The 20,477-nt window shown below is 42.3% G+C and overlaps 1 protein-coding gene across 2 annotated transcripts in view; it reads right to left on the reverse strand.

The window, feature by feature from the left end:
- Window positions 1–930: 930 nt before the first annotated feature.
- Window positions 931–20,477, reverse strand: part of LONRF2 (LON peptidase N-terminal domain and ring finger 2) — a 35,648-nt gene continuing 16,101 nt past the window's right edge. The window contains exons 2-12 of one of the 2 annotated variants that reach the window (XM_075135808.1): window positions 20,077–20,195; window positions 16,680–16,802; window positions 15,505–15,666; window positions 14,820–15,045; window positions 12,716–12,812; window positions 12,234–12,348; window positions 11,420–11,541; window positions 10,428–10,586; window positions 7,337–7,403; window positions 5,204–5,353; window positions 931–4,823 (exon numbers count right to left, since the gene is read on the reverse strand). In XM_075135808.1, coding sequence (XP_074991909.1) covers window positions 4,665–4,823; window positions 5,204–5,353; window positions 7,337–7,403; window positions 10,428–10,586; window positions 11,420–11,541; window positions 12,234–12,348; window positions 12,716–12,812; window positions 14,820–15,045; window positions 15,505–15,666; window positions 16,680–16,802; window positions 20,077–20,195 — 1,499 coding nt within the window. In that variant the 3' untranslated portion in view covers window positions 931–4,664. Of the gene's footprint in view, window positions 4,824–5,203; window positions 5,354–7,336; window positions 7,500–10,427; window positions 10,587–11,419; window positions 11,542–12,233; window positions 12,349–12,715; window positions 12,813–14,819; window positions 15,046–15,504; window positions 15,667–16,679; window positions 16,803–20,076; window positions 20,196–20,477 lie in introns of both variants that reach the window. The other variant, XM_075135798.1, reaches the window with a different exon arrangement.

The raw sequence follows: 20,477 nt of genomic DNA on the forward strand, positions 1-20,477 counted from the left end.
CAAACATTCAGTGAATACAGGCGCAAATGCAGCATAAATAAGGCCAAAGTCAATCCAACACCAAAAGGAAAAAAAAAAGGCTAATATTTACAAAAAATGCCTCCGGAGTGGTTTTGCTTTGCTGGCAGCGAGACGTAGCTGAGGGATGGGATACGCTCTCCACAATCTGGCTCGGCTTTGCCCTCCCACAACTGCATCTTGCCGCTGCTGCTGCAGCAGCCTGGTCAGTGTCCCACCGCCCCCGGCACCGGGGCCAGCCGTGCCCAGCAGCTCGGCGCGCAACCTCACCTCCACCTTGTAGCACCCTGGAGGCATTTTCTTTCATTGGGCTTAGTCAAGAAAGCATTTTGCGTCCTTAACTGTAACCGTAATTTTCAGAATTCATTCCGCGGGGCCAGTCAGGTCACACTTAGGGCTAAAAAATACTCAATCCAAGAAGCTACGAAAGGAGGAGCCAAGTGCATGACCCCTCTCCCACCTTTGTCACATCCCACCCCAGGGGAGTTAAGGGTTCATCTCCCTCGTCCCACCTCTGCTCAGGGCTCTTTACCTCCCTCCCATTTTGTAGACCTCTTGCTCCCCTTAAAATCCGCCCCTCCCATGCACATGCAGCTCCTCAGGCTGCCCCGGGTCCCCAGCAAACCCCACCGCGCTGCGTGCTCTGCAGCCTCCCCCACTTCTCCCTCACCGAGGCTAAAATCTTTGCCATGCAACATCTAACCACTGCTTCTGGGACGCCATTTGCTTCCTGAAACCTCACGGGGCCCATTCTCATCCCTTGGGCTCCTGTCGGGGAAATCAAACTATCATCCCCCTTCTGACAGCAGCACATCAGCAGCTTGTTACTGTTCAGACCGTATTTACCACGGCTCTAGCTCTTAGCCCTCACAGAGCGATAAAGCTTTCCCATAAACTCACACTCTTATAAATTCAGTCTGTTTTATTCCAAATATCACATAAATTAAATACATTTCCCATGAATATTGCAAATATACATGAAATGAACGTTGCAATTTTTAAAAAAAGTTTTGGCTTTGCTTATGCAACAAGAAGTGCCAAATGTGGTTAGAACATGAACTTCTCCTGTATTTACTAGATACAAAAAGGTGCAGATTAATAATTTATATTTATACATATGTACACACTCCATTTCATAACTAGCTTTAAAACAGTAAAAAATGGTTTCAAGTTTATCTACATTAAACATACTCGTTTAAATCTGGTCAGAAGCCCCAGATAAGAGTTGATACAATCATTTCACAACTGCAAAATTAAGGCGCTACCAAAATACCAGTTCCACTAGTGTAAAATGTAATAGGAATAGAGAGTGTACAGCTTTCTATTTATCAATTTAAAAGTGGACTGGAGAACGAGGAAAAAGGAGTAGTAAGAAACATGACAAGATCTACAGGTTAGAAGTACAAAGAGATCTCGATGACTATCAAATGAACATATTAAAATACAGTAGATAAAAGGCCTCAGTGGCAAACAATTAGTATGCTTCTGAAAGACAAAAAAAGGTTAAAATATATATATCATTTTGTAGCTTGAAGCTTTACAGGTGAACAACAGGTGTAGAGGTAGAGGGATTTTTTTTTTTTTTTTGGCCTCTTTACGATGTATAAAGAAGGGCCACATTCACCACAGTGAAAAGACTCATCATATATCCCAGCATCCTTGCTTGGACAGCAAGCAAGAAAAGTGTAATGAGCTAGAAAGGCAACGAATCCTGTCTATCTCTTCCAGGAGCTCAGCTCCAATGCTTCTACGTGTACCTTGGCGACAAGTTACACCGAAGCGTAGATCAGCCGTTACGTGGACATTTCCTCTAGAGAGAAATGAGATAGCTAGCTTTTCCCATGAGGTACTACTGGATGCTGTAGAGATTATATGGCAGAGATAATTTGGTAACAATGAAATTGGTACTTTCCCTTAGAAAGCAAGTACCACAGGGCAGTGGTGATTTTTTATTTCTTTTTTATTTATTAAAGCTTTGCTATTTGATCAGCATTCAATGTTTTGGAAGAAATGTCAGCTTTGGGCTGCTAAGATGATTATTTGCATCCATACACAGACAATTCCTATGTTGTTATCATTTATCCAAAACATCAGCCACTGAAATATTCACAAACCGCTTTAACCTTGACTAAAAAAAAATCCCTCTACAGTTCAGCTTTCTCTTCGATAACTATCATTCCATTAATTATGCAGGCCTTCATGAACACAGTAATGTCACTTTCTATGTAAAATGTGTCTTTACACATTACAGAACAGCAGTAAACAACCTCTCTTGTTCCGTAGGGTTTCCTCTCAGAAGTACCTCAAAAGTAGATATCTTGAAAAATCACTTTTGCAAAGAAGAATATTCACATTAGTTACTGAGGCAAAGCCAAGAAGACACTAACTAGCACCTTGATTTTTTTTTTTTTCCTTAAACGCACTCCTATATGTAAAATTAAGCACATGTAAGATCAGGGACCAGCAATATACAAATACCATCCGCGTCCCCTTGCAGCTAAGCTAGCAATACTCAAAACTAGGCCAGACACACGAAGGAGCAAGATGAGTGAGTCTAGAAGAAATACACAGCATGGAAAGGGCTGGGAAGAACAGGAAGCTGAACAGAAAGGATTGCGAGATCAAATACAGTCCATCTTCTGGTCTGAGAATTAGTTTGCGAAACCACCCTGCGGTAGCTCAGCTGACAGTGGGCTGAAGACCTATTGGCTTCTGACATTTCCTCCCCCATATGTAGAAGAATTCCTTTATACTTCAAGTGACTTCGTCTTCATCACCTTCAAATCCTGGAGGAAATGCATTCAACTTGAATTTTGAGTATTTTGGTGATGGTAGCAGAACTTGCAGAAGGCTACTGTAGAGGTTATGACATCATTGGTTGTAAGTTATGCACTTCACAATTCAGAGAATATACTTACAAACAATTTAAATAGAAAAGGCGTGTTCAAGGTAGAGGCAGTTACAGTACATTCAGGGTATGTTACAGAAACCATTTGTGGTAGCCATTTGCTGAAAGGAAAAAAACTCTATTTTTGTTTCCCAGACCACACAGGTTATGACTACAATACCCAAAGAGAGCAGGTAATATATCTTAATCACTGCATTTTAATGCAGTCTTCTTCCAGAACTCATGTGCAAATTGGAAAAAAAAAAAAGTTTAAATACATCTTCATTGACAAATAAGGACAAAAGAACTAAAAAAGAAACCAGGCACTTTGACCATTTAGGTAAACAGCCATTTCTTCTTACCAGACTTCCGCACATGAACAAGTCTTTACATTGGTCTTGCTATGCTTGCAGCACATAGAGATTCAAGTCAACTTTTTTCGTGTTGGTAGTATCAGTTCTACTTATAGGAAACTATGCCAATTGAATTGGTAACACTGTTAGTTTTTTCATTGGCAGTTGAGCAAATGTTGATCATTTGACTGACAAGCGATCAATTTAATAGCTATCAAAGTTAGATATTAACAAAACAATACATAAAAAAATAATCAAAAAGACAAATGAAGGTTAACACCTGACTTAAGCTTGCATTGAGACTTGCCTTTATAGGTTCAGTTTGTGCCTCCTTTCACGGTGTTATTGTGGACTGATTTCCATCACATACAGCAACTGGTACTAAACTACAATACTTTCGGTTTGAAACATGTTCAGTAGAGATCACTCCAACGTAACGGGAGGTTGGCATGACAGTGCAGGCAAGAGGGAGATGGAAACCTCCCCGCGTTTCATCCTCGCCGGTCCCAGGTGCAGAACAGGCATTCAGAGCAAACTGCAGCATGCGTTCCTCGTACTTGGGGTGAAATCATTATTTCACAGCAGAGTTTATCATACTTTAGGGAGCCAGTTTGATTTGAATTTAGCGATAAGACCAGCTAGGATTACTTTGATTTTTCTTTTCAAATAAACCAAAGTACACCTTTCCAAACATTTTGTACATACTCAATCCGCTCCAACGCATAAATCACAACACGAGGGATTACCTAAGGCTACTAAATAGGGTACTTACTCAGTAGCTATTATTCTTTCAGATAAACATCCTCAGATGCCTTGACCACAAAGGGCTTAATTTTTTTTTTCCTCACAGACCGCTATTTTCTGAAAAGAGAGATGTGGGTGTATGACAGACTGCCTACCAATTCACTAACAGAGCGTACTGTTGTTTATAGTCTTCATGCATACTTCTGCCAGGCAGCATAACTCCTCTTCTGTTCACTACCTTCAAGAAAGTCTAGGAAACACCTCTTCAATCCACTGTCCAGTTTCCTTTTCCTACCAAGTGGAAATCCAAATCACATGCAGGCCAATGGTGCTATTCTAGTACTTAACTCTCTTGCAGGCTAGAAACATCAACTCTATCGTAGTACTTTGAAGCAATTATCCACATCTATCAGCTATGCTCTAACTGTAGCACAGCTTTGTAGAGGCTCAGATTTCACCAGGACAACAGGAGAGAGTGCAAGGTTTGGTGAATACCCAGGATAACAAACCGATGCAATCGATGAATGCTGGACAGTCAGAAAGGGCTGTTCCTTTTTGAAGGAATCTTTAAAAAAACAAAAAACAAGCCCTCCCCCTTTGCCCTCCCCCAGAACAAACTGTCGTGAGATGTTTTCAGTGCCCACTCACAAATGAAGTCCACGTTATCTGGGTCTTTTGCGAGTCACAAATATCAGTACGCGTCTGATGGCGATAAGACGATCTTTAAGGGAGGTCATAGCCAATATAGCCAGCTGAGCTCTGTTTTCCAGAGGCAACACTGCCAAGAGCCACCAGTACCAGGCAGGACCACTGGGGTTGCTCTGCAAAAGGATGGAAAGACATGCAATCATGTATTCACCAGCACTGCCCCACAAAGAACACCACCTTCCTTCCCACCTTCTACTTCTATTTGCTAAGAATGACACCATAAAACAAACAGTTCAAGCAGCAACTAAACACTTAATTTCAGGTGCTCTCCTTGTCTGTATGCGCCATTAAGACTGATGTCTTCAGGATCAGTTTATATTGATATATTGTTTTCCATTGATTAATGTTTTCCATGTTTCACGCCAATAGGCCAAAATTGGGTAAATAAGAAGAGCTTAGAATGCACAAAAACACAGCAAAAAACAGTCAGAAAATAGTCTTGTGTAAAAATTACATGTAGAATAAGGATGCCTAAGTAGGAAGGTTTTATTACCTGTGGCTCTGGCTCTTTTCCTGGCATGGACCCAAAATGATTGAGAATTTGCACTTTCATATTGTCTTTAAGAGAAGTAAACCAGGCAACGGCTTGATCATAAACTGAGTCATGAAGGCGGACAAGTTCTTCATATTCCGGTCCTTCAACCTTATTGTTAAAAGAAGGGAGATGGAACAAAACAGGTTTGATACCGTGGAGTCCATATGCTTCCCCAGAAGCAAGCGAAGCAAAATAAGGCAGTGACTACAGCTGTTCGAATGTCCTTATCTAAGCAAACTGTACCCAAGTCTCAGATTTCAAACCTGTGATGCTGGAGTCTTTTTACCCTCCCCTAGGTGTTCTGAAATGACATTTCTTGGAGCAGTTACTGCCTTGTTAATAGCCATTCCTAAGGCACAACAGAAGAATCTGCCCTCTAATCCTGGGACACCATATTAATCATCTCAAACCCACCAGCTAGACTCCCTGTCACAGAAGGACCTCTGAACGTTCTTATATTGTCTGGCAAAACAAAAGAAACGTTACTGCCACCGAGCACAGAGACGGGGGGTCTACGGCATTTAGAGATCAGCAGTATTTTATAGAAGTGTTAAGGCCATGGTAGGACAGCCAAGGAGGAGAAGGAAGAGGAAGAGGAGGAGGAGGGCAGACACCTGAGCAGGCAGGAAGCAGGGAAAGCGGATGCTTTCCCAATACCAGGAACGGCCATATAAAAAGACCCTCGCTGAGGCAAAGAGTGCTTTAGTTGCACAGGCCATTAGGGAAAAGAAAAAAGCATAAGCAAAACCCACTACAAATTGGTGATTTGTTTTTTTGTTTGGGGTTTTTTTTTTTGGTTTGGGGTGTTTTGTTTTTTTTTTTCCTGTAATCTGTAATGCCAATGGTGTGATTCACCTGTGCTACTCAGATGCATATCTGAGCTAGCTGCTCTGGATGCCCTTCACAGTCAAGGAGAAACAGCTCTAGAGGGCAATTAATCTCAGCTTAAGGTAGGTATCTAAGACAGAGCAGATAAATTAGACAGCTTTGGACTGAGATTTCTCACCATCAGATATAACATGAACATAGGGTGCTGAACACAGACATCAGCCTCTCAAGTGAGACAAGGTAAATCTCACCCTAATTATGAAGAGGTGGGTCTCTAGCACCATCTACAAACAATGCCTGGACACCTGTGTTCCACCGCCCTCACTGGGGATTTAAACACCGCAGAGCCCTCACTCTGAGCAGACTACCTACTCCGACCTTTCGCAGGGGGAGGCACCTCCATGTGATCTGCCCTTCCTGTCCTGGTGAACAACTGCATCACCCTGCACAGGTTAGAAAAGCCCTACTAAGACTTTACAGGCTTGCACTTCAACTATGAGAGCGTGCTGAAGAGCTGTATGACTGGAGTGGACTTCATCAACTGGCATGAGATTACTACCAAACTCAGTGTTAAGAGGGATCAGGGTTTTATAGACATGCTCTAGCGCTGATCCAGGAAGTCATCATTAAGCATGACCAAAAATCCACCCTTTGGCCAATACCCATCACAAGCACCTCACTTGACACAGGTTTTATAAGAGGACTTGTTTTTAAAAACTGCTCCCCTCTCTGCATTTCTCTGCTCTCAGCCAGCTCTGATGGATGCTTGTACAGGCATGGTTAACTACATGTCACTAAGATCTCATTTTAAGAGCGGACACCCACATTTCTCTGAGGACCTGTTCTGTAAACCAGAGCTTGGAGGTCATAGGAAGTCTGCCAACTGTCTGTTCAGTGTAAGAAGAGAATAGTCGGTTCTCTAACAACAGGGGCATGTGTTCTTAGAAGGTTTTCAAGTCCGTACCAGTTTTAAAATTGACCTCACTTATACATCATGACAGACCTCAGCACCTGAGTCTCAGAAGCTACTTTGAGATCCACGAAGGGAGTGCAACACTTCAAGCAGAGATAATTATAAGGGCAGAAAGGAAGAAAGGGAAGGAAGAGACAAAGTTTGTTCTATGGTTTTCAAAATAGAGCTTTAGTATTTAAAATTATATTGGTTTAAAAATAAGGCATAGCTAGCTTGAAATGCAACAAGGAAAGGCTATTTAAGTGAATCCAGCAATACATGGGTATGAATAACTTTGCACCATAGATCACCTTTTTATCTTCAAGATACTCGATGTTTGCTGTGTTATATCCATCTCGCTGGCCATGGCTTAAGACCCTAAAACGACGGACACCAACTGTATCAACAACTGAGCGCCCATCAGGAAAAAACTTTACGTCCCTGATCTCTAATATACAGCCATGATCTGCAAATCTGAAATGACAGAAGGGCATAAAAGTGGAAGTCATCAACAAGTGTTTATACACATCAGGACAAATACTGGGCCTAATTCACTACTTTTTATTTGAAAGAGGATCCTGCTTTGGTGACAATACATTTCTGCTTATTCACATAAGCCACACAACCCCCACCCTTTCTGCCTTCCCTCAGAGGTCCAGGGCAGCAGCATTTTCGGAGTGTAAATATTTGGAGGGGGTGGAAAGGGACAGGAAACTAAATGGAGCATGTTTCATGTTGGGAGCCTGCAGCTGCTGATGGCAAATACACCTGATTTGCAAAGAAAACAAGATGGGTAAAGATACCATAAGGAAGTCCAGAAACTGAGGAACAAATGCAGGGCTGGGAGGGCTATCGCCCTGCTCTGAGGTGTAAGCAAGCTGATTACAGGCTTTAGAAGGAAAAGGTTTCTATATAGCAAGATTTTTCTTGCACTTGTATCCTTTAAGTTAAAAAAAAAAAACAAACACCTTTACAAAAGCACATTTGTATCTGTTATATTTAAAGTAGGTACAGGGTTTAATCACATCCTGGAAACAAGCATGCAATAAATTTTTACTGAACATTATCGGGCTTACCTACTCTACAGTCGTGCAGCAGCGAGTTCACTAGGGAGGCTGACTGCACAACGACTCTTCACCATGACGTGCTCATCTGCCAGCATTTGCAGCTCTGTACCTCGGCCTACTGCTAACCAGGAGAATGCACTGTATCTGGTCTCATCTCAAGGTATCAAATCCCTGCAGGGTCTGATAAATGTTTCATCAGGGAAACGCTTGTTTTACCAGGGCTTGGCCATTTCTTACATCAGCGTGATGAAGAAACAGCGACACTGTGGGGAAATAAGCCCTGTTTCTACTCTACCAGAAATCATGGTTTTGGGAGGGGAAAAAAAAGGTGAACAACCGTTCTCTCCTGGCCATTGTAGAAAGCAAACTGAGAAAGAGCAAGAAGAGCTCAGCTGCACACAGCTAAACCCTGGTGCTCTACAATGGGATTACAACCGAGTTTATTGTAGCAATATTAGACTAAACACTACCTAAACAGCTACATAACAATTTTTTAAATTAAGGATTTTAGTGACATTCATACCAAGTTTAGAAATTAATGTATAAGTGATGGGTTTTTTTTCGTCATTCTTTGGGAAGTTACTTTTGGATAGAAAGCGACTTTAATCAAAGAGAGACAAGAAAGCACCTAGAGAAGGGTATAAAATGTACTGACACATTAGAAGTTTATAAACAATTCTTCTGCCAGTTTTAATTTAAAGTGGAGAAATAAAACAGAGCAAGGTGATGAATTGAACATGTCTTGTCACTGTGTTTTTCAAGGGAGGTATGAATCTCAGCCTTCCATATCCATGCCTTAGTAGATGAGGCAAAACAAGTTTCCCCACTTTTTCTATTCCCAGTTGATTTCACAATTTTGAATAAACAAAAGAACTTCTTTACTTGTGTAAGAAGCTACAACAGCCTGCCAGGTGTCTATAGATGAAGGCTTCCTGCACATCAGTGTTTGATTTAAGTAGATGTTACCATGCTTAAAAAGTTTAATTATTTCAGTAACTCAAAACAGACAGGCCATAAAATCTAACCATACTGGTTGCATTTTAAAACACCCTTTATGACACTATTTAATAAATCAATTCTTGTGGTTTGGGGATTGTAACCCTTTGGCCCTCTGTATTAGACCTGACTACAAATAAGTTTGGCTCTTCCACAAGCCTTCACAGATGTAGGGAGTTATCACCGAGGGCCATTTCATCCTCACTCTCACAAGTATTTGCTTCCAGAAAATTGGTAACAGGCCTGGTAGGACTGTGAGGTATCGGCTGCTGATGGAGCCCGAACTCCACGGAGTGCAGCACCGACAGCATGCCAAATGGCACGAAGCACAACCAGAGCCGACTGGAAGCTGTAGCATCTCCTGTGTTCCAGTCTGGGAGAAAAAAAAACCACCCTGAACTGGACAAGGAAAGGTTGCCAAGTCCCGGTATGAGTGCCCTCCTCTCAGCTCCAGTGATGATCACCTACAAAAATGCTGCTCCTGAGGATGCCTGTCTAATGTGTTCTTAAATATTCCCACACTGGTCATCCATTCTACAGTCTGCATCACTCCAATGCATCTTCTGAAGTCAGCAACTATCTATTACATCTCGTAAGGCAGACCTTCCTTAAGACCACCTCATTTTTTCCCATAAGCACCTTCTTATCCCCTTCACCCAAAAAATTATTATCTATAAAGGACTTAAAAACCTGAAGGTTTTCATCTAATGATTAGTATTCAGTCTCCACACAGGGAGCTGGAAACACACCAATGTCAGAATTCACAAAAATGAATTAAAGGTAAGATCCTATAGAAAGACAATGTAACCCACTCACTGCAGATAGTTTAGACATTGCAACACAGCAGTAAAGACAAACATCAAAATTCAACGTTCAGTAGCAGAACAGGCTTCTCAGCCAAGGGTATACTTTGTCTCATTCAAATGATACCACCTATGCAGGAAAACTACGCAAGGTTTGGATTTTTTTTTTTAGTATTATTTTTGTTTTTTAAAACTGAGCAGGCAGAGGAGCAACCTCATCCCGACAGCTTTCACTAGAACAAACAGGCTAGAAAGCTTTCCAACCACACAGACAAGTGCTATTTTTGTAGCCTGTAGTAGCAGGATGAGTTGTATTCTTGCTATCCGTCCAACAGGGGAGCAATAAAAATTACATCTTTGTGTCAAAAGGAATGTTTAATATATGAAACTAAAAAGCCAGCCACTTCTGTATTGGTTCATACAGGACTGGAAGGAACCGCAGTGGTTTGGGGGAGACAAGTATACTGTGCTGTAGTACTCCATTAGCGTCACAACAGCCTCTGCAACAACAGGACATTCTCAGCTCATCTCCTTACCCTTTTAATTCGTCAGCTAAGCACATGCCAAACTGCTTGGTACCAGTTTCCATGCATCTTCTTATCATTAGACGGTAACGAGGTTCAAAGACATGGAGTGGGCAAGGGATGGTAGGGAAGGCCATGGTACATACGAAGATGGGAACATCTTTATTCAAACTGTAAGATAATTGTTAAAAAAAAAAAAATCAGCTTTTTTCTGGGTACTGCTATATTCAGCATAAACCCTTAATACGACACTGAGTCCAGTGGTTTCTTTAGACTCATTCTTTGTAAATGTGTATCTGGTCGAAGTTTGTAATTTTTTCATGACAAACATATTTGAGGACTCTTTCTGTTAGTACATTAAAGAAACAATCCCTCTAATCTACTTTCATAGAAGAAAAGTCAGGAAATAATAACCAATTTCTCAAATGTGTGTATATCAATACTTAAATACAAGTAGGAAGATTCTGGTGATAACTTTTTATAGTAATATAGTACCTAAGAACTAACCACGTTCAAAGCAAGGTGGTAGAGGATTCCCAAGCTCAGTAAAGCCCTTTAATTTTGAAGGAGCCCACTAATCCTTATATTATTTTTTCAGGCTTAATTGCATGTTTTATTTTTCTTTTTAGCTGAGTTGTAGCGTAAAATCCACAAGTCACTGACAACACTGAACTCTTGAACTTCTCCCGACCTGAACTATAACCCATTTATAATTGGACTTCTACTCCCAGAAAACCCCCATTATAACTTTTAAAGCTATTATACTGTTTCAGAGGAAAAAGCAATTATCTTTATTTTAAGAATATTGTTGTGCCTCTCTGCCATTCAAGTATATTGTTTCTGTTTATCTGCAACAAACATGTCGAAAAATACAAAGCATCTGGCAGGTTCATTTACAAATTCATTCATTTTGTGCATTTTCATAAGCAAATGAAGCTTCTTCAAGTAATTTAGATTAAAAATACATTTATGTAACAGCTGTCAGTAGTGAAATGAAAGCCTACTTTGACAATTCCTTCATTTCTTCCTCATAAACTTTCTTCCTTTCAGATAATTCCTCTGGCAAGTAACGGACTATCAGTTCTTCTGTAAGGACGGTCTTCTTGTAAGTTCTGCTTGCCAGAAACTGCAAGGAAGAGTCAACTCCTAAGTCTGACAACGAGAAGTCAGGTAACATCTCTTCCTCCCAACCCATCCCCTCTCCTAAGGCCAAACAGCATGTTAGTTCAGGATTGTACTGATTCCTCCTCCTTTCCAGCCTTCAGGTATCAAAACTTCCACTTTAGGATACGAGGTTCACTCCAGTACCCATTTAACTATAATTCCGTGCCCTTTTTTTGGCAGAAGTTGTACTACCACCAAGAAAAGGCAGTCCCTCCTCGCTTTTGTGGAAGATACATGTATTATTTTCACCTAGAGCTGCCAGGTTACTGCTCCACGAGAAGCACTCCACATACGAGACACATTATGTCTGCTGGAGCAGAAGTTTTGGCCGAGGAGCGACCATTCCTCGTTCACCGCAGATACAGCTACAGACTGGAGAGGTGGTAGGAACAGGGCTATGGTTGGGACTCCCCAGGCATGAGCCTGACGTGACACTGGAATCCTCAATTCCTTTCAGCACCAGCAAACCACGCGTGTCTTCCAAGGAATGACAAAATATACTCTGGAGCAAATGAGGTCTGTGCACAGCTTGATGCTGCGGGTACTACTGCGTTGTTCTGGTCTGCGAGTAGAGCACAGAAAATCCCCACATACGTGCTTTCAGAAGAACACAGCTTTGTATTTTTTTGTTAATTAGGGCAAGGACATACTTACTTCTGACAGCTTTTCTTTGCAGAGTGGGCAATGCGGATTATGGTCAAGGCAACGCTCAAGGCATTTGAGGCAAAAGGTGTGACCACAGGGAGTGGTAACAGGTTCGTAGAACAACCTGAACATGAAAACACGGAACAAAAAAACTAAGCTGCCAACATAAACAATGCAAATTCCCAACCTGTGGAAAGGAGTGCCTAGATCCAGCCACCTCTTCCTTTCCTGCTTTTGTATAAATCACAGTGACAGTTTTATCCAACGATATAAAAAAGGTTTTCATTTTTAGAAGTGGTAAACAATGGAGAAAACCATGCATAATGGAGAAAACCGCATCTGTAAAGATTCATCAGATGCAAGGTTCAGGAAAAAGGGAGAGAGTAATGATTTAGACGTTCTCTGGCAGGTTTCCCTTCTGACACCATGAAAACTTTTTTCAAAAGCTAGAAAGCTTTTCCGATCTTAATCCCAGGTCAATGCAGTCGTACCTCATACAGAGGGAACACTCAAAGTCCGACGCATCCACTAGAGTTGTTGGTATTTCACTTGAAGTGACGGCAGTGTTTTCAGGTAAAACATCTGCATCTAAATATGTAAGAAGATGATTATAGTAAATATTTAAGTATTACTGCAATTTCAGATGCTGTTTAAGTTGTTTTTCCATAAAGAACCTAATTTATCTCTTTTCTTTTTTGAAGTTTTATTCCAAACAAACATATTTTCCATCTAAGTTTTAGACTTTCTGGCAGGAAATCTTTTGGAGAGCAGAGGATGATGTCTATGGCCAGAGAAAGCACTTTAGAGCTGAATACCCATGATTTGCTTCTCCAAAAATGGTTGGTTTTGTTTTTTCTTAAAGTCTAATTTTTAAAATACTCTGCTATTGCTTTCCCACCACCATCACCACTCCCACATCAGCCAGGCCAGATGTTTTAAAGTACATTAAGTCCAGAATTTAATTTGTTTACACACAGTCAAACTATTTCATCAGTGTTTATTATAGATTTCTCAGCAGGGGTAATTTTTCTTACAAGTATAAAAAAGCCTATGTTCTTCTAGACTAGGCTGCTGTGGAAATCCCATGTTTCAGACAGCTTAAAGTTTAAGGACTACTGGAGCTGCCATTAGCTAATACTGATTTCACTAGCTCAGCACTCTACAAACACTGAGACAGAACAATTCACTTAAATTCTGCCCACCCTGGTTTTTTAGGGGTGGTACGTAACCCCATAGTTAACACACTTAAAGGGTATGGGCTTCAAACTTCACAGCAGCAGCATTTAAGCTCAAGAGCTATCAGCTCGAGCTTCTGATGACATTTATACAAGCAGATTCTGCAACTTCTTTTACAATCTGCACCTTTGTTGCTCAGTGAGGAATTGCAACAGAGCCATGAATGCTGCCTCCACGTCCTAAATTCTTGACCGTTTGGAAAGAAAAAAAAAAAAAGCTCAGCTTTTTATGTTAGGTTAAAACACTAGGATGTTTTGTTAAAGGATAACTTATGCTCAGCATCTGGTTTATCTTGAGCACAGACAGGATAGGGGAGAGGGCACCGGTGGTGTGTGGCCTACAAAGAAAAACAGCATTATCTTTAACCTACATCTCGCACGTTAGCATTTAGTAATAGCCAGAACCTAACTGTGTTAATTCTGCACATAGTAATATGGCATCGGGATCTAGCACAGACCAGAAATTAATGGTTATGGGCTAAAACGTGGTCTCTGGCCTTCACTGTGAAGATACAGGCGGGTCAGATTTCACAATCTATTTACTGAGTCTGCAGTTCACAGGCAAGTACAGGGTTTTTCCCTTCACAGCAACGTGATCAGAAACTGGCCATACATTGATCATTTGCAGAGGTGGCAGACAGACAACAGCACTTGAAGATTTTAAGATTTCAAGGCAGAAGTCAGATTTGTCAAGAAGGTGTTTTTTTTTTTCTTTTAAGGGAAAAAAATGCACACTAATATAGCAGCATTTTAAAAGCCCCTTTTAACCAACTGTTTCACCACCTAGTGCAATACGTTGCCTTCAGCATTTTTATCCCAGGGTACTAAAAACACTTTGGAGGTCTTTGTTAGAAGCTTGAGAAGCATACCAATTGTAAGAACAGCTATCAAGTGACAGAAAACTGGGGGGGCTTACTACCCTTCAAAAGGCTTCTTTGTTTGCCTGGAAAATTTCATGTCAAGTTGCATGTGACTGTTTCTGGTGCCAGTTAAAGATTAGTTTCCAGGCTTACTGCATCTTTCCTTCATATAGAAAGACAATGAAGTTCAGCTATACCTCTGAGACCTAGAAAATGGAAATGGCACCAGCAACACAAAGACTAAACTGTTAGTGGATTACACGCTGGAAATGGCCCATTTGAGAAAGAAAAATAGAGTGTTTATTGAATGAATTGAAACTGCTCTGGAATAAGGTAAATAGGCTGTTACAGCAGAAACAGACACACCAGACAACAAAATATTATTCCAGTCCCTGTAGAGAATGTTTCATCGACACCTATAAAAAGGGAGGAGGAAAAAAGTAGTTTATCATTTTTAAGCATGTGCAAAAGAAATCCCCTTTCTAAGCCACAACACAAACCTTTTTTAGAAATCTTATTGGGGACATCCAAACTTTGTAAATCCCTCATATCACTGGACAGCTTTCTTTTTAAGCCAACCCCAGGTAAACTGGAGAGAATAGCTCCCAAAGACTTCTTGTTGTCTTCAAAATAGAGATCCAGAACATGATGGGAAACAGGAGAATCAGTACTTCTAAATACATCAGATTCTTGGGACGGGGTTTTTGTTAACCTGAACACAGTATCCTAAAAAAATTAAGAACAGTTATATACAGCATGAGACAATATTGCTTTGGTTTTTCCCTACTAGTTGTATACATCAGCAATAGATCAATGTCCCTACAATGAGCTTAGCAAGGGAGAAAGGTCTGTATCAAAGGCCACTCTCCAGTTGCATGAAATAGGGACACTTCTCTCCCTACAGCTCCCGTCTCTAGAAATTATGTCCCTGAGTGCATAAAAAGCACAGAGGGGAAAAAAAACATAAATATAATCAACTCCCAAGTGAAGGCACCACATCATTTTCTGAAGAAAGAGTTTCATTCTCTTATTTTTCTGAGGAAGTACATCCCAACAAGAGATCCAACAGCAATGGAGAAAACAGGCTTACCATGAAAGTAAGTGCAGACAAAGACAATGTCACACAGATCAGACAGATCCTTGTGTTACTTTCGGTATTCTTATGTTGAATGCTTTTTACTTTACCTTTGAGGACCCAGCAATAGAGCTATCTTCTGCAGCTGACTGTGTGTTTATGCTACTCAGAAATGCAGGTTTCAATCTTGTATGGGACGTTCGACTAGAGAAAGGTGCTGTTAGACTATCATGCACATTTTCAAAGGCTGGGAAAAACATCTCACACATTATCTAGTCAATTAGAGAGGAAAAAGAAAAAGAAAAAATAATAATAATTACAACACAGATTTTTATGTTTGTACGAACACAGATACACAAACTTCACAGCCTCTGGATGCCAAGAAGCTTGCAACAACCTGCATTCCCAATGCCCACAGGAAACTTGAATGGCAGTCTCCACAACCACAGACACATCCCAAGGTGCTCTTCTGGTGTCCACCTCCCTCCCTGAAGGCCTCTGCTCCTCAGGAGCACCCCGGGGCAGCAGTCTGTTGCGTCCTTCTCCTGCCTCCACCCCTCTCCACTCTGACCCTCAGACCCCTGCCTCCACAAGTCTTCAGACCTGCTCTTCTACCAAAACTGGTTAACAGGGATGTGTTTCAGTTCTCCTCAAACTCTGCATCCATCTCCTCTATCCTCAAGCAGATTTCACCTCCAGCTAAAAGCTGTCTAGAGCCTGTTCCTCCTCTCACCGGTCCCCACCAAGCGCCTTGCCGAATCCTCATTTCTTTTTATAAAAAGCTGCCTGTATGGATGGTCATGGAGAACCTAACAATCGTTGGTTAGCAGTAAGTGTGCCCTTATGGGAAGTTATACGAACTGCTACAGAGACTGCAGGATTTTTCCAGGACAGGGCAGCACACAGCTCCCCCTTCTCAACCCTCTACCACTTCCCACTTAAAAGTGGTTTTGTGATGGGCACTAAAATTAGCAGCCTCGAGCCTAGGAAATCCAGACGTACTCAAATCCGACCGACATACTCCAAGTGTAATCTGCAAAGAGCAGCAGCCAACCTACAGATTTGCAGTGGAATCCACAAATATACAATCCCTCTGGTTGAGGTATCAACCAAACCCAAGAGGCGCCTCGCACAGCATAATGCTAATAAGGTTTATTGGAGAAACTACTGAATCAAATTATCTTTTGGCTGTTTACTATCACCTGAAATAACAAGAATTTTACTTAGCTGCAAGAGTTAAGAGCAGCATGATGGCCAAGAAGTGGCCAGTAAATACATTTTATACCTTTTGGGCTTCTTTCTTCATTGAGCTCCATTCAGGATTTAAGGCAACACAATAGAGAAACTCCTTCAATGCTTCCTCAGTCCTTTCCAATCCAGAAAGAGCTTTTGCTTTCACATAATGGCCCTGTTCACACAAAGGAAACGTACAAATCTAGAGATCACTTCTGAAGTGGCAGCAAGAATCCAGCAAACAAACTTGGAAGTTCACGCCATTCTGCAAGTGAAGAATAAGATGCTTTTTGGGTAACAACCTCTTTGACCCACACAACTGAAGGAAAGTCAGTCCCTTGTGCTGAAAGAAGATCCCCCAGGAACCCACTGCTGCATCACCCTCTGCCAAAGACACCACTCCTTTCCTCAGGGGGGACCTGCTGCAGAATGAGGAGGGGTATTTGTCTCCCAGGGACCAAGACTACTACATATCCACAGGGCTTGATACCCCAGGGAACGGTTTCACATACCAGGGCAAACTTAACAGTAATGAAGCTGCATGGGAAAGGCAGTGGCACAGGCAGGCTGGAGGTGACAGCTGAGGGAGCAAAAGATTTTAGGTTCAGGACACTATCACTTCTCCTGCGTGTCTTACCAGGACAGACATGATTTTTCACCTACTTTGCTTGGCTAGAGAAGACCAACAACACTATGAATTTAGGGAAACTTACCAATTCTTAACCTGAAACCTTTTAGCCTCTCCTACCTCTCCCATGTCCTGGAGTGGCCACATCCACGGCCAACAGGTAGGGTAGTCAGCTTGGAGACAAGTCCTACTTTATTTGTTACTAGTAGCAAGAGAAGAATGCCTCACCTCTGAATTTCCCCATGGATATCAATTTGCAGTTCAAATTTGACTATTATTTCCTTAATGATGGAAAGAAACTAAGTGTGCATTTAAACATTTGCCTCTTGCTTATTAGACAGAAGTGTGCTCTGCAAGGCCACCTCTGATCCACATGAACATCTCTAGGCTGTCCTAAAAGTACAGTTTCACTAGTCCAAGAGACTAGTTAGATAAGCAGATACACTTTTCTATTCTTCATACTAATGCCAAAAGGTTCAGTATCACATAATCTTCCTAAGCAGGTACCTCCCTCACTCTTTCAATATAGCCCTTCAAGCTGAGGCCCATTATGATCTTTACCTTTCTACCGTTGGGAAGAAGGAGGCTTGTACCAAAAGCAAGTAACGGGCACTGTGTAGGACAGGTTAATTAATGTATATCATTTGGTGACCTGAACAAGAAGTCTCAGTACACACCGATCTCTCAAGGTGAGATACATTTTTCTTTTCCTGAATGCAGTAAGAAGAGAGGTACTGTGAGGCCTGACCCCGACCGTCTTATCTTGACGCTTGCACAGCCTCTGTAAAACCTTTTTAGAGAGGTCCTAACATGCCTGACATCGCTGTCAAGATTACTCCACTGCACTGGGGAGACTACCAGTTTGTTTGGCCTCGTCCTTCGGGGCCACAAGAGCAATTTCCTTGTCCAAGCTGCAAGGGAGGACTGAGCTGGGCTGCCTATGGACAAAATACCTGAAGATCCAACACCAGAAGTTAGGCCCGGGGACTAGAGGCCCCTACACTGTAGAGACTACCGCTGCCACCTTCCCTTTCCTATTTTCACGTGGCCCTGACAAGCATCGCGTTGAAGGGTAAGGTCCAGGCAGGACCTCGTGCAGCAGGCAGCATCCAGGCAGGAGGGCATCCGTTTCCATCCACCACATAAAAGTATAACTGGAAACTTCTCCCTGCTTCAGAGACTCCAAGGACCTGGTTTTCATAGCAACTGGAAAGAAACCAACTTGTCTATTGCTCTAATGACTACAGTGGACCCAAGACCTTCACCAGTAACTCAGCGAGCCATTACATTTCAGTTACCAACAAGCCAAAACGTACTGGTAGGTGAACACCCAGCTCCCAGGAACTACTCCCAGAATGAGTTTAATCTTATGGTCAATTTTTTTTTTTTTAACCACACAGTGCATGTTTGAGCTAATCTCTGCCGCTGGATGAGATGCTGCAAGATACAGAACAAAGCAGATGCCCAGAATTCCTGGAGAACATGGATTCTGGATCAGCACAGCTTACGTGGAAGTTCTCACACACACACGCAAGCACAAGTGAAACGTGTCTGTGACACTGCTGGTTATGCCATGATGACAAATTTCATTTTCAGTTAGCATTCTTCAGAGATGTGATTAACGAAATCTTTATCCGCCTACGACTGACACGCATCACATTTCCATGGATTCAAGGCAAACAGAGAAGACACTTCAAGAAAACATTTGAACGTGCGTAATTCATATTTCTCCCTCTGCACAGAAACCCAGCCAATGCCACCCGAGATGGATTCCTGACTTGATGAGAAATGATCCTAGACAGAAAGACAAATTGCAGGCGAGGGGAAGATTATGATCTGCCTTCAAATAAGAAAGGTTTTAATGGGTGACAAGACACATAGCCTTCAGAGACAAGTATCTAACTTGTCAGAAACCAGATGCTTCGGACAGCACCTCTCTGCTTGCCCCACATCTTCCCCAGCTGGAAACGGAGAGCTAGCTGCAGCCCCCCGTGCTGAGGCAGGCAGCCGAGGCGTTCATTCAACACCTCCCTAGTCTTCGCAGGGAAGCCAAGGCCTGCCTAAAATCCTTCCCCAATTCCCCGTGCTACCCTCTCTCCAGGTAGCACCCAGGGGCTTTATCTGGTCAAACCTGTGCTGCAGTTTTCCTACTGATGGGTGAGGGACTGACTGGAGGTGTAATCCTAGGTGGGGCGAGCTGTTGGACACCCAGTCTAGCCTCAGGCAATCAGTGGTAACAACAGGCACCACGTGCCTTTTCCATTACTCTCTCACATTATTTCTGATGCTTGCTTCAGACTGCCCACGAACCAGTGTTCCTTGTGGCACCTCCTCCTCTCGTTATGAAAAAAAAATCCCAACTCCCTCTATGAATCACCATGACGCAGCTAGGAATCAGAGATACGAGATCTTAGTATTAAAGGGGGGAAAAAAAAAAATCCTGAAATACAGTCTGGGGTGCTCCTCAGAAAGACACATTGGCCGGCAGGCCATCAAAACCACCCACTGCCTGGGACACACCATCCCAGAGGGAACTGCAGGGCGATCCCGGGCTGCCAGAGCCTTACAGACCCGATTCTGCTGCCAAGCTGAAAACCACATCACCGACTGCCCACCACTGAAATCCCACTGGCTGGAGACATGCTAAGGACCTTCCAAGACTCATCCTCTGAAGAACTTAGCTTCTGGTAGACATTCCCAGCCCTGATAATGCCACGATGTTCTTCCAACAATGCCCTCGGCAGCGCTGTCCCCAACAAAGAGAGAAGCCCCGAGAATAAGCAGTTTTCACTTTGCTCTTTACGACATGCAAGGACCGTACCGCAGGCCAGTGGGGTTTGTTTCGGCAGAGGACGTCCGCGTCATGAAGAGCTTGCTGGTAGTTTTTCATTGACGTACAGAGTTCTGCTCGCTGTGCTATTAGTGAACACTTGCAAGGAGCTGGAAAACAAAAAAGGTTACACGAACTCGATTAAAAGAAGCACTAGTACGTCTTAAATACAGTAACCTAATTTCCAGCCAGAGCAACCTAAAAAGCACTACTGCACAACGGTTACATTTATACTCTCCTGTAATGGAAAAAAGGCAATTCCTTCGTTCCTTTTTTCTTTCCAAAAATATATTCCTCTCAGCCTGGAAGCAACCTCTGCATTTTATCTAGCAGGACAGATTTCATATTCACATACAGGATGCCACCTGCTCTTTCCCTCACCTTGCTGACAG

This window comes from Calonectris borealis, chromosome 1 (assembly GCF_964195595.1).
Source record: "Calonectris borealis chromosome 1, bCalBor7.hap1.2, whole genome shotgun sequence".
Classification (NCBI taxonomy): Eukaryota; Metazoa; Chordata; class Aves; order Procellariiformes; family Procellariidae; genus Calonectris; species Calonectris borealis.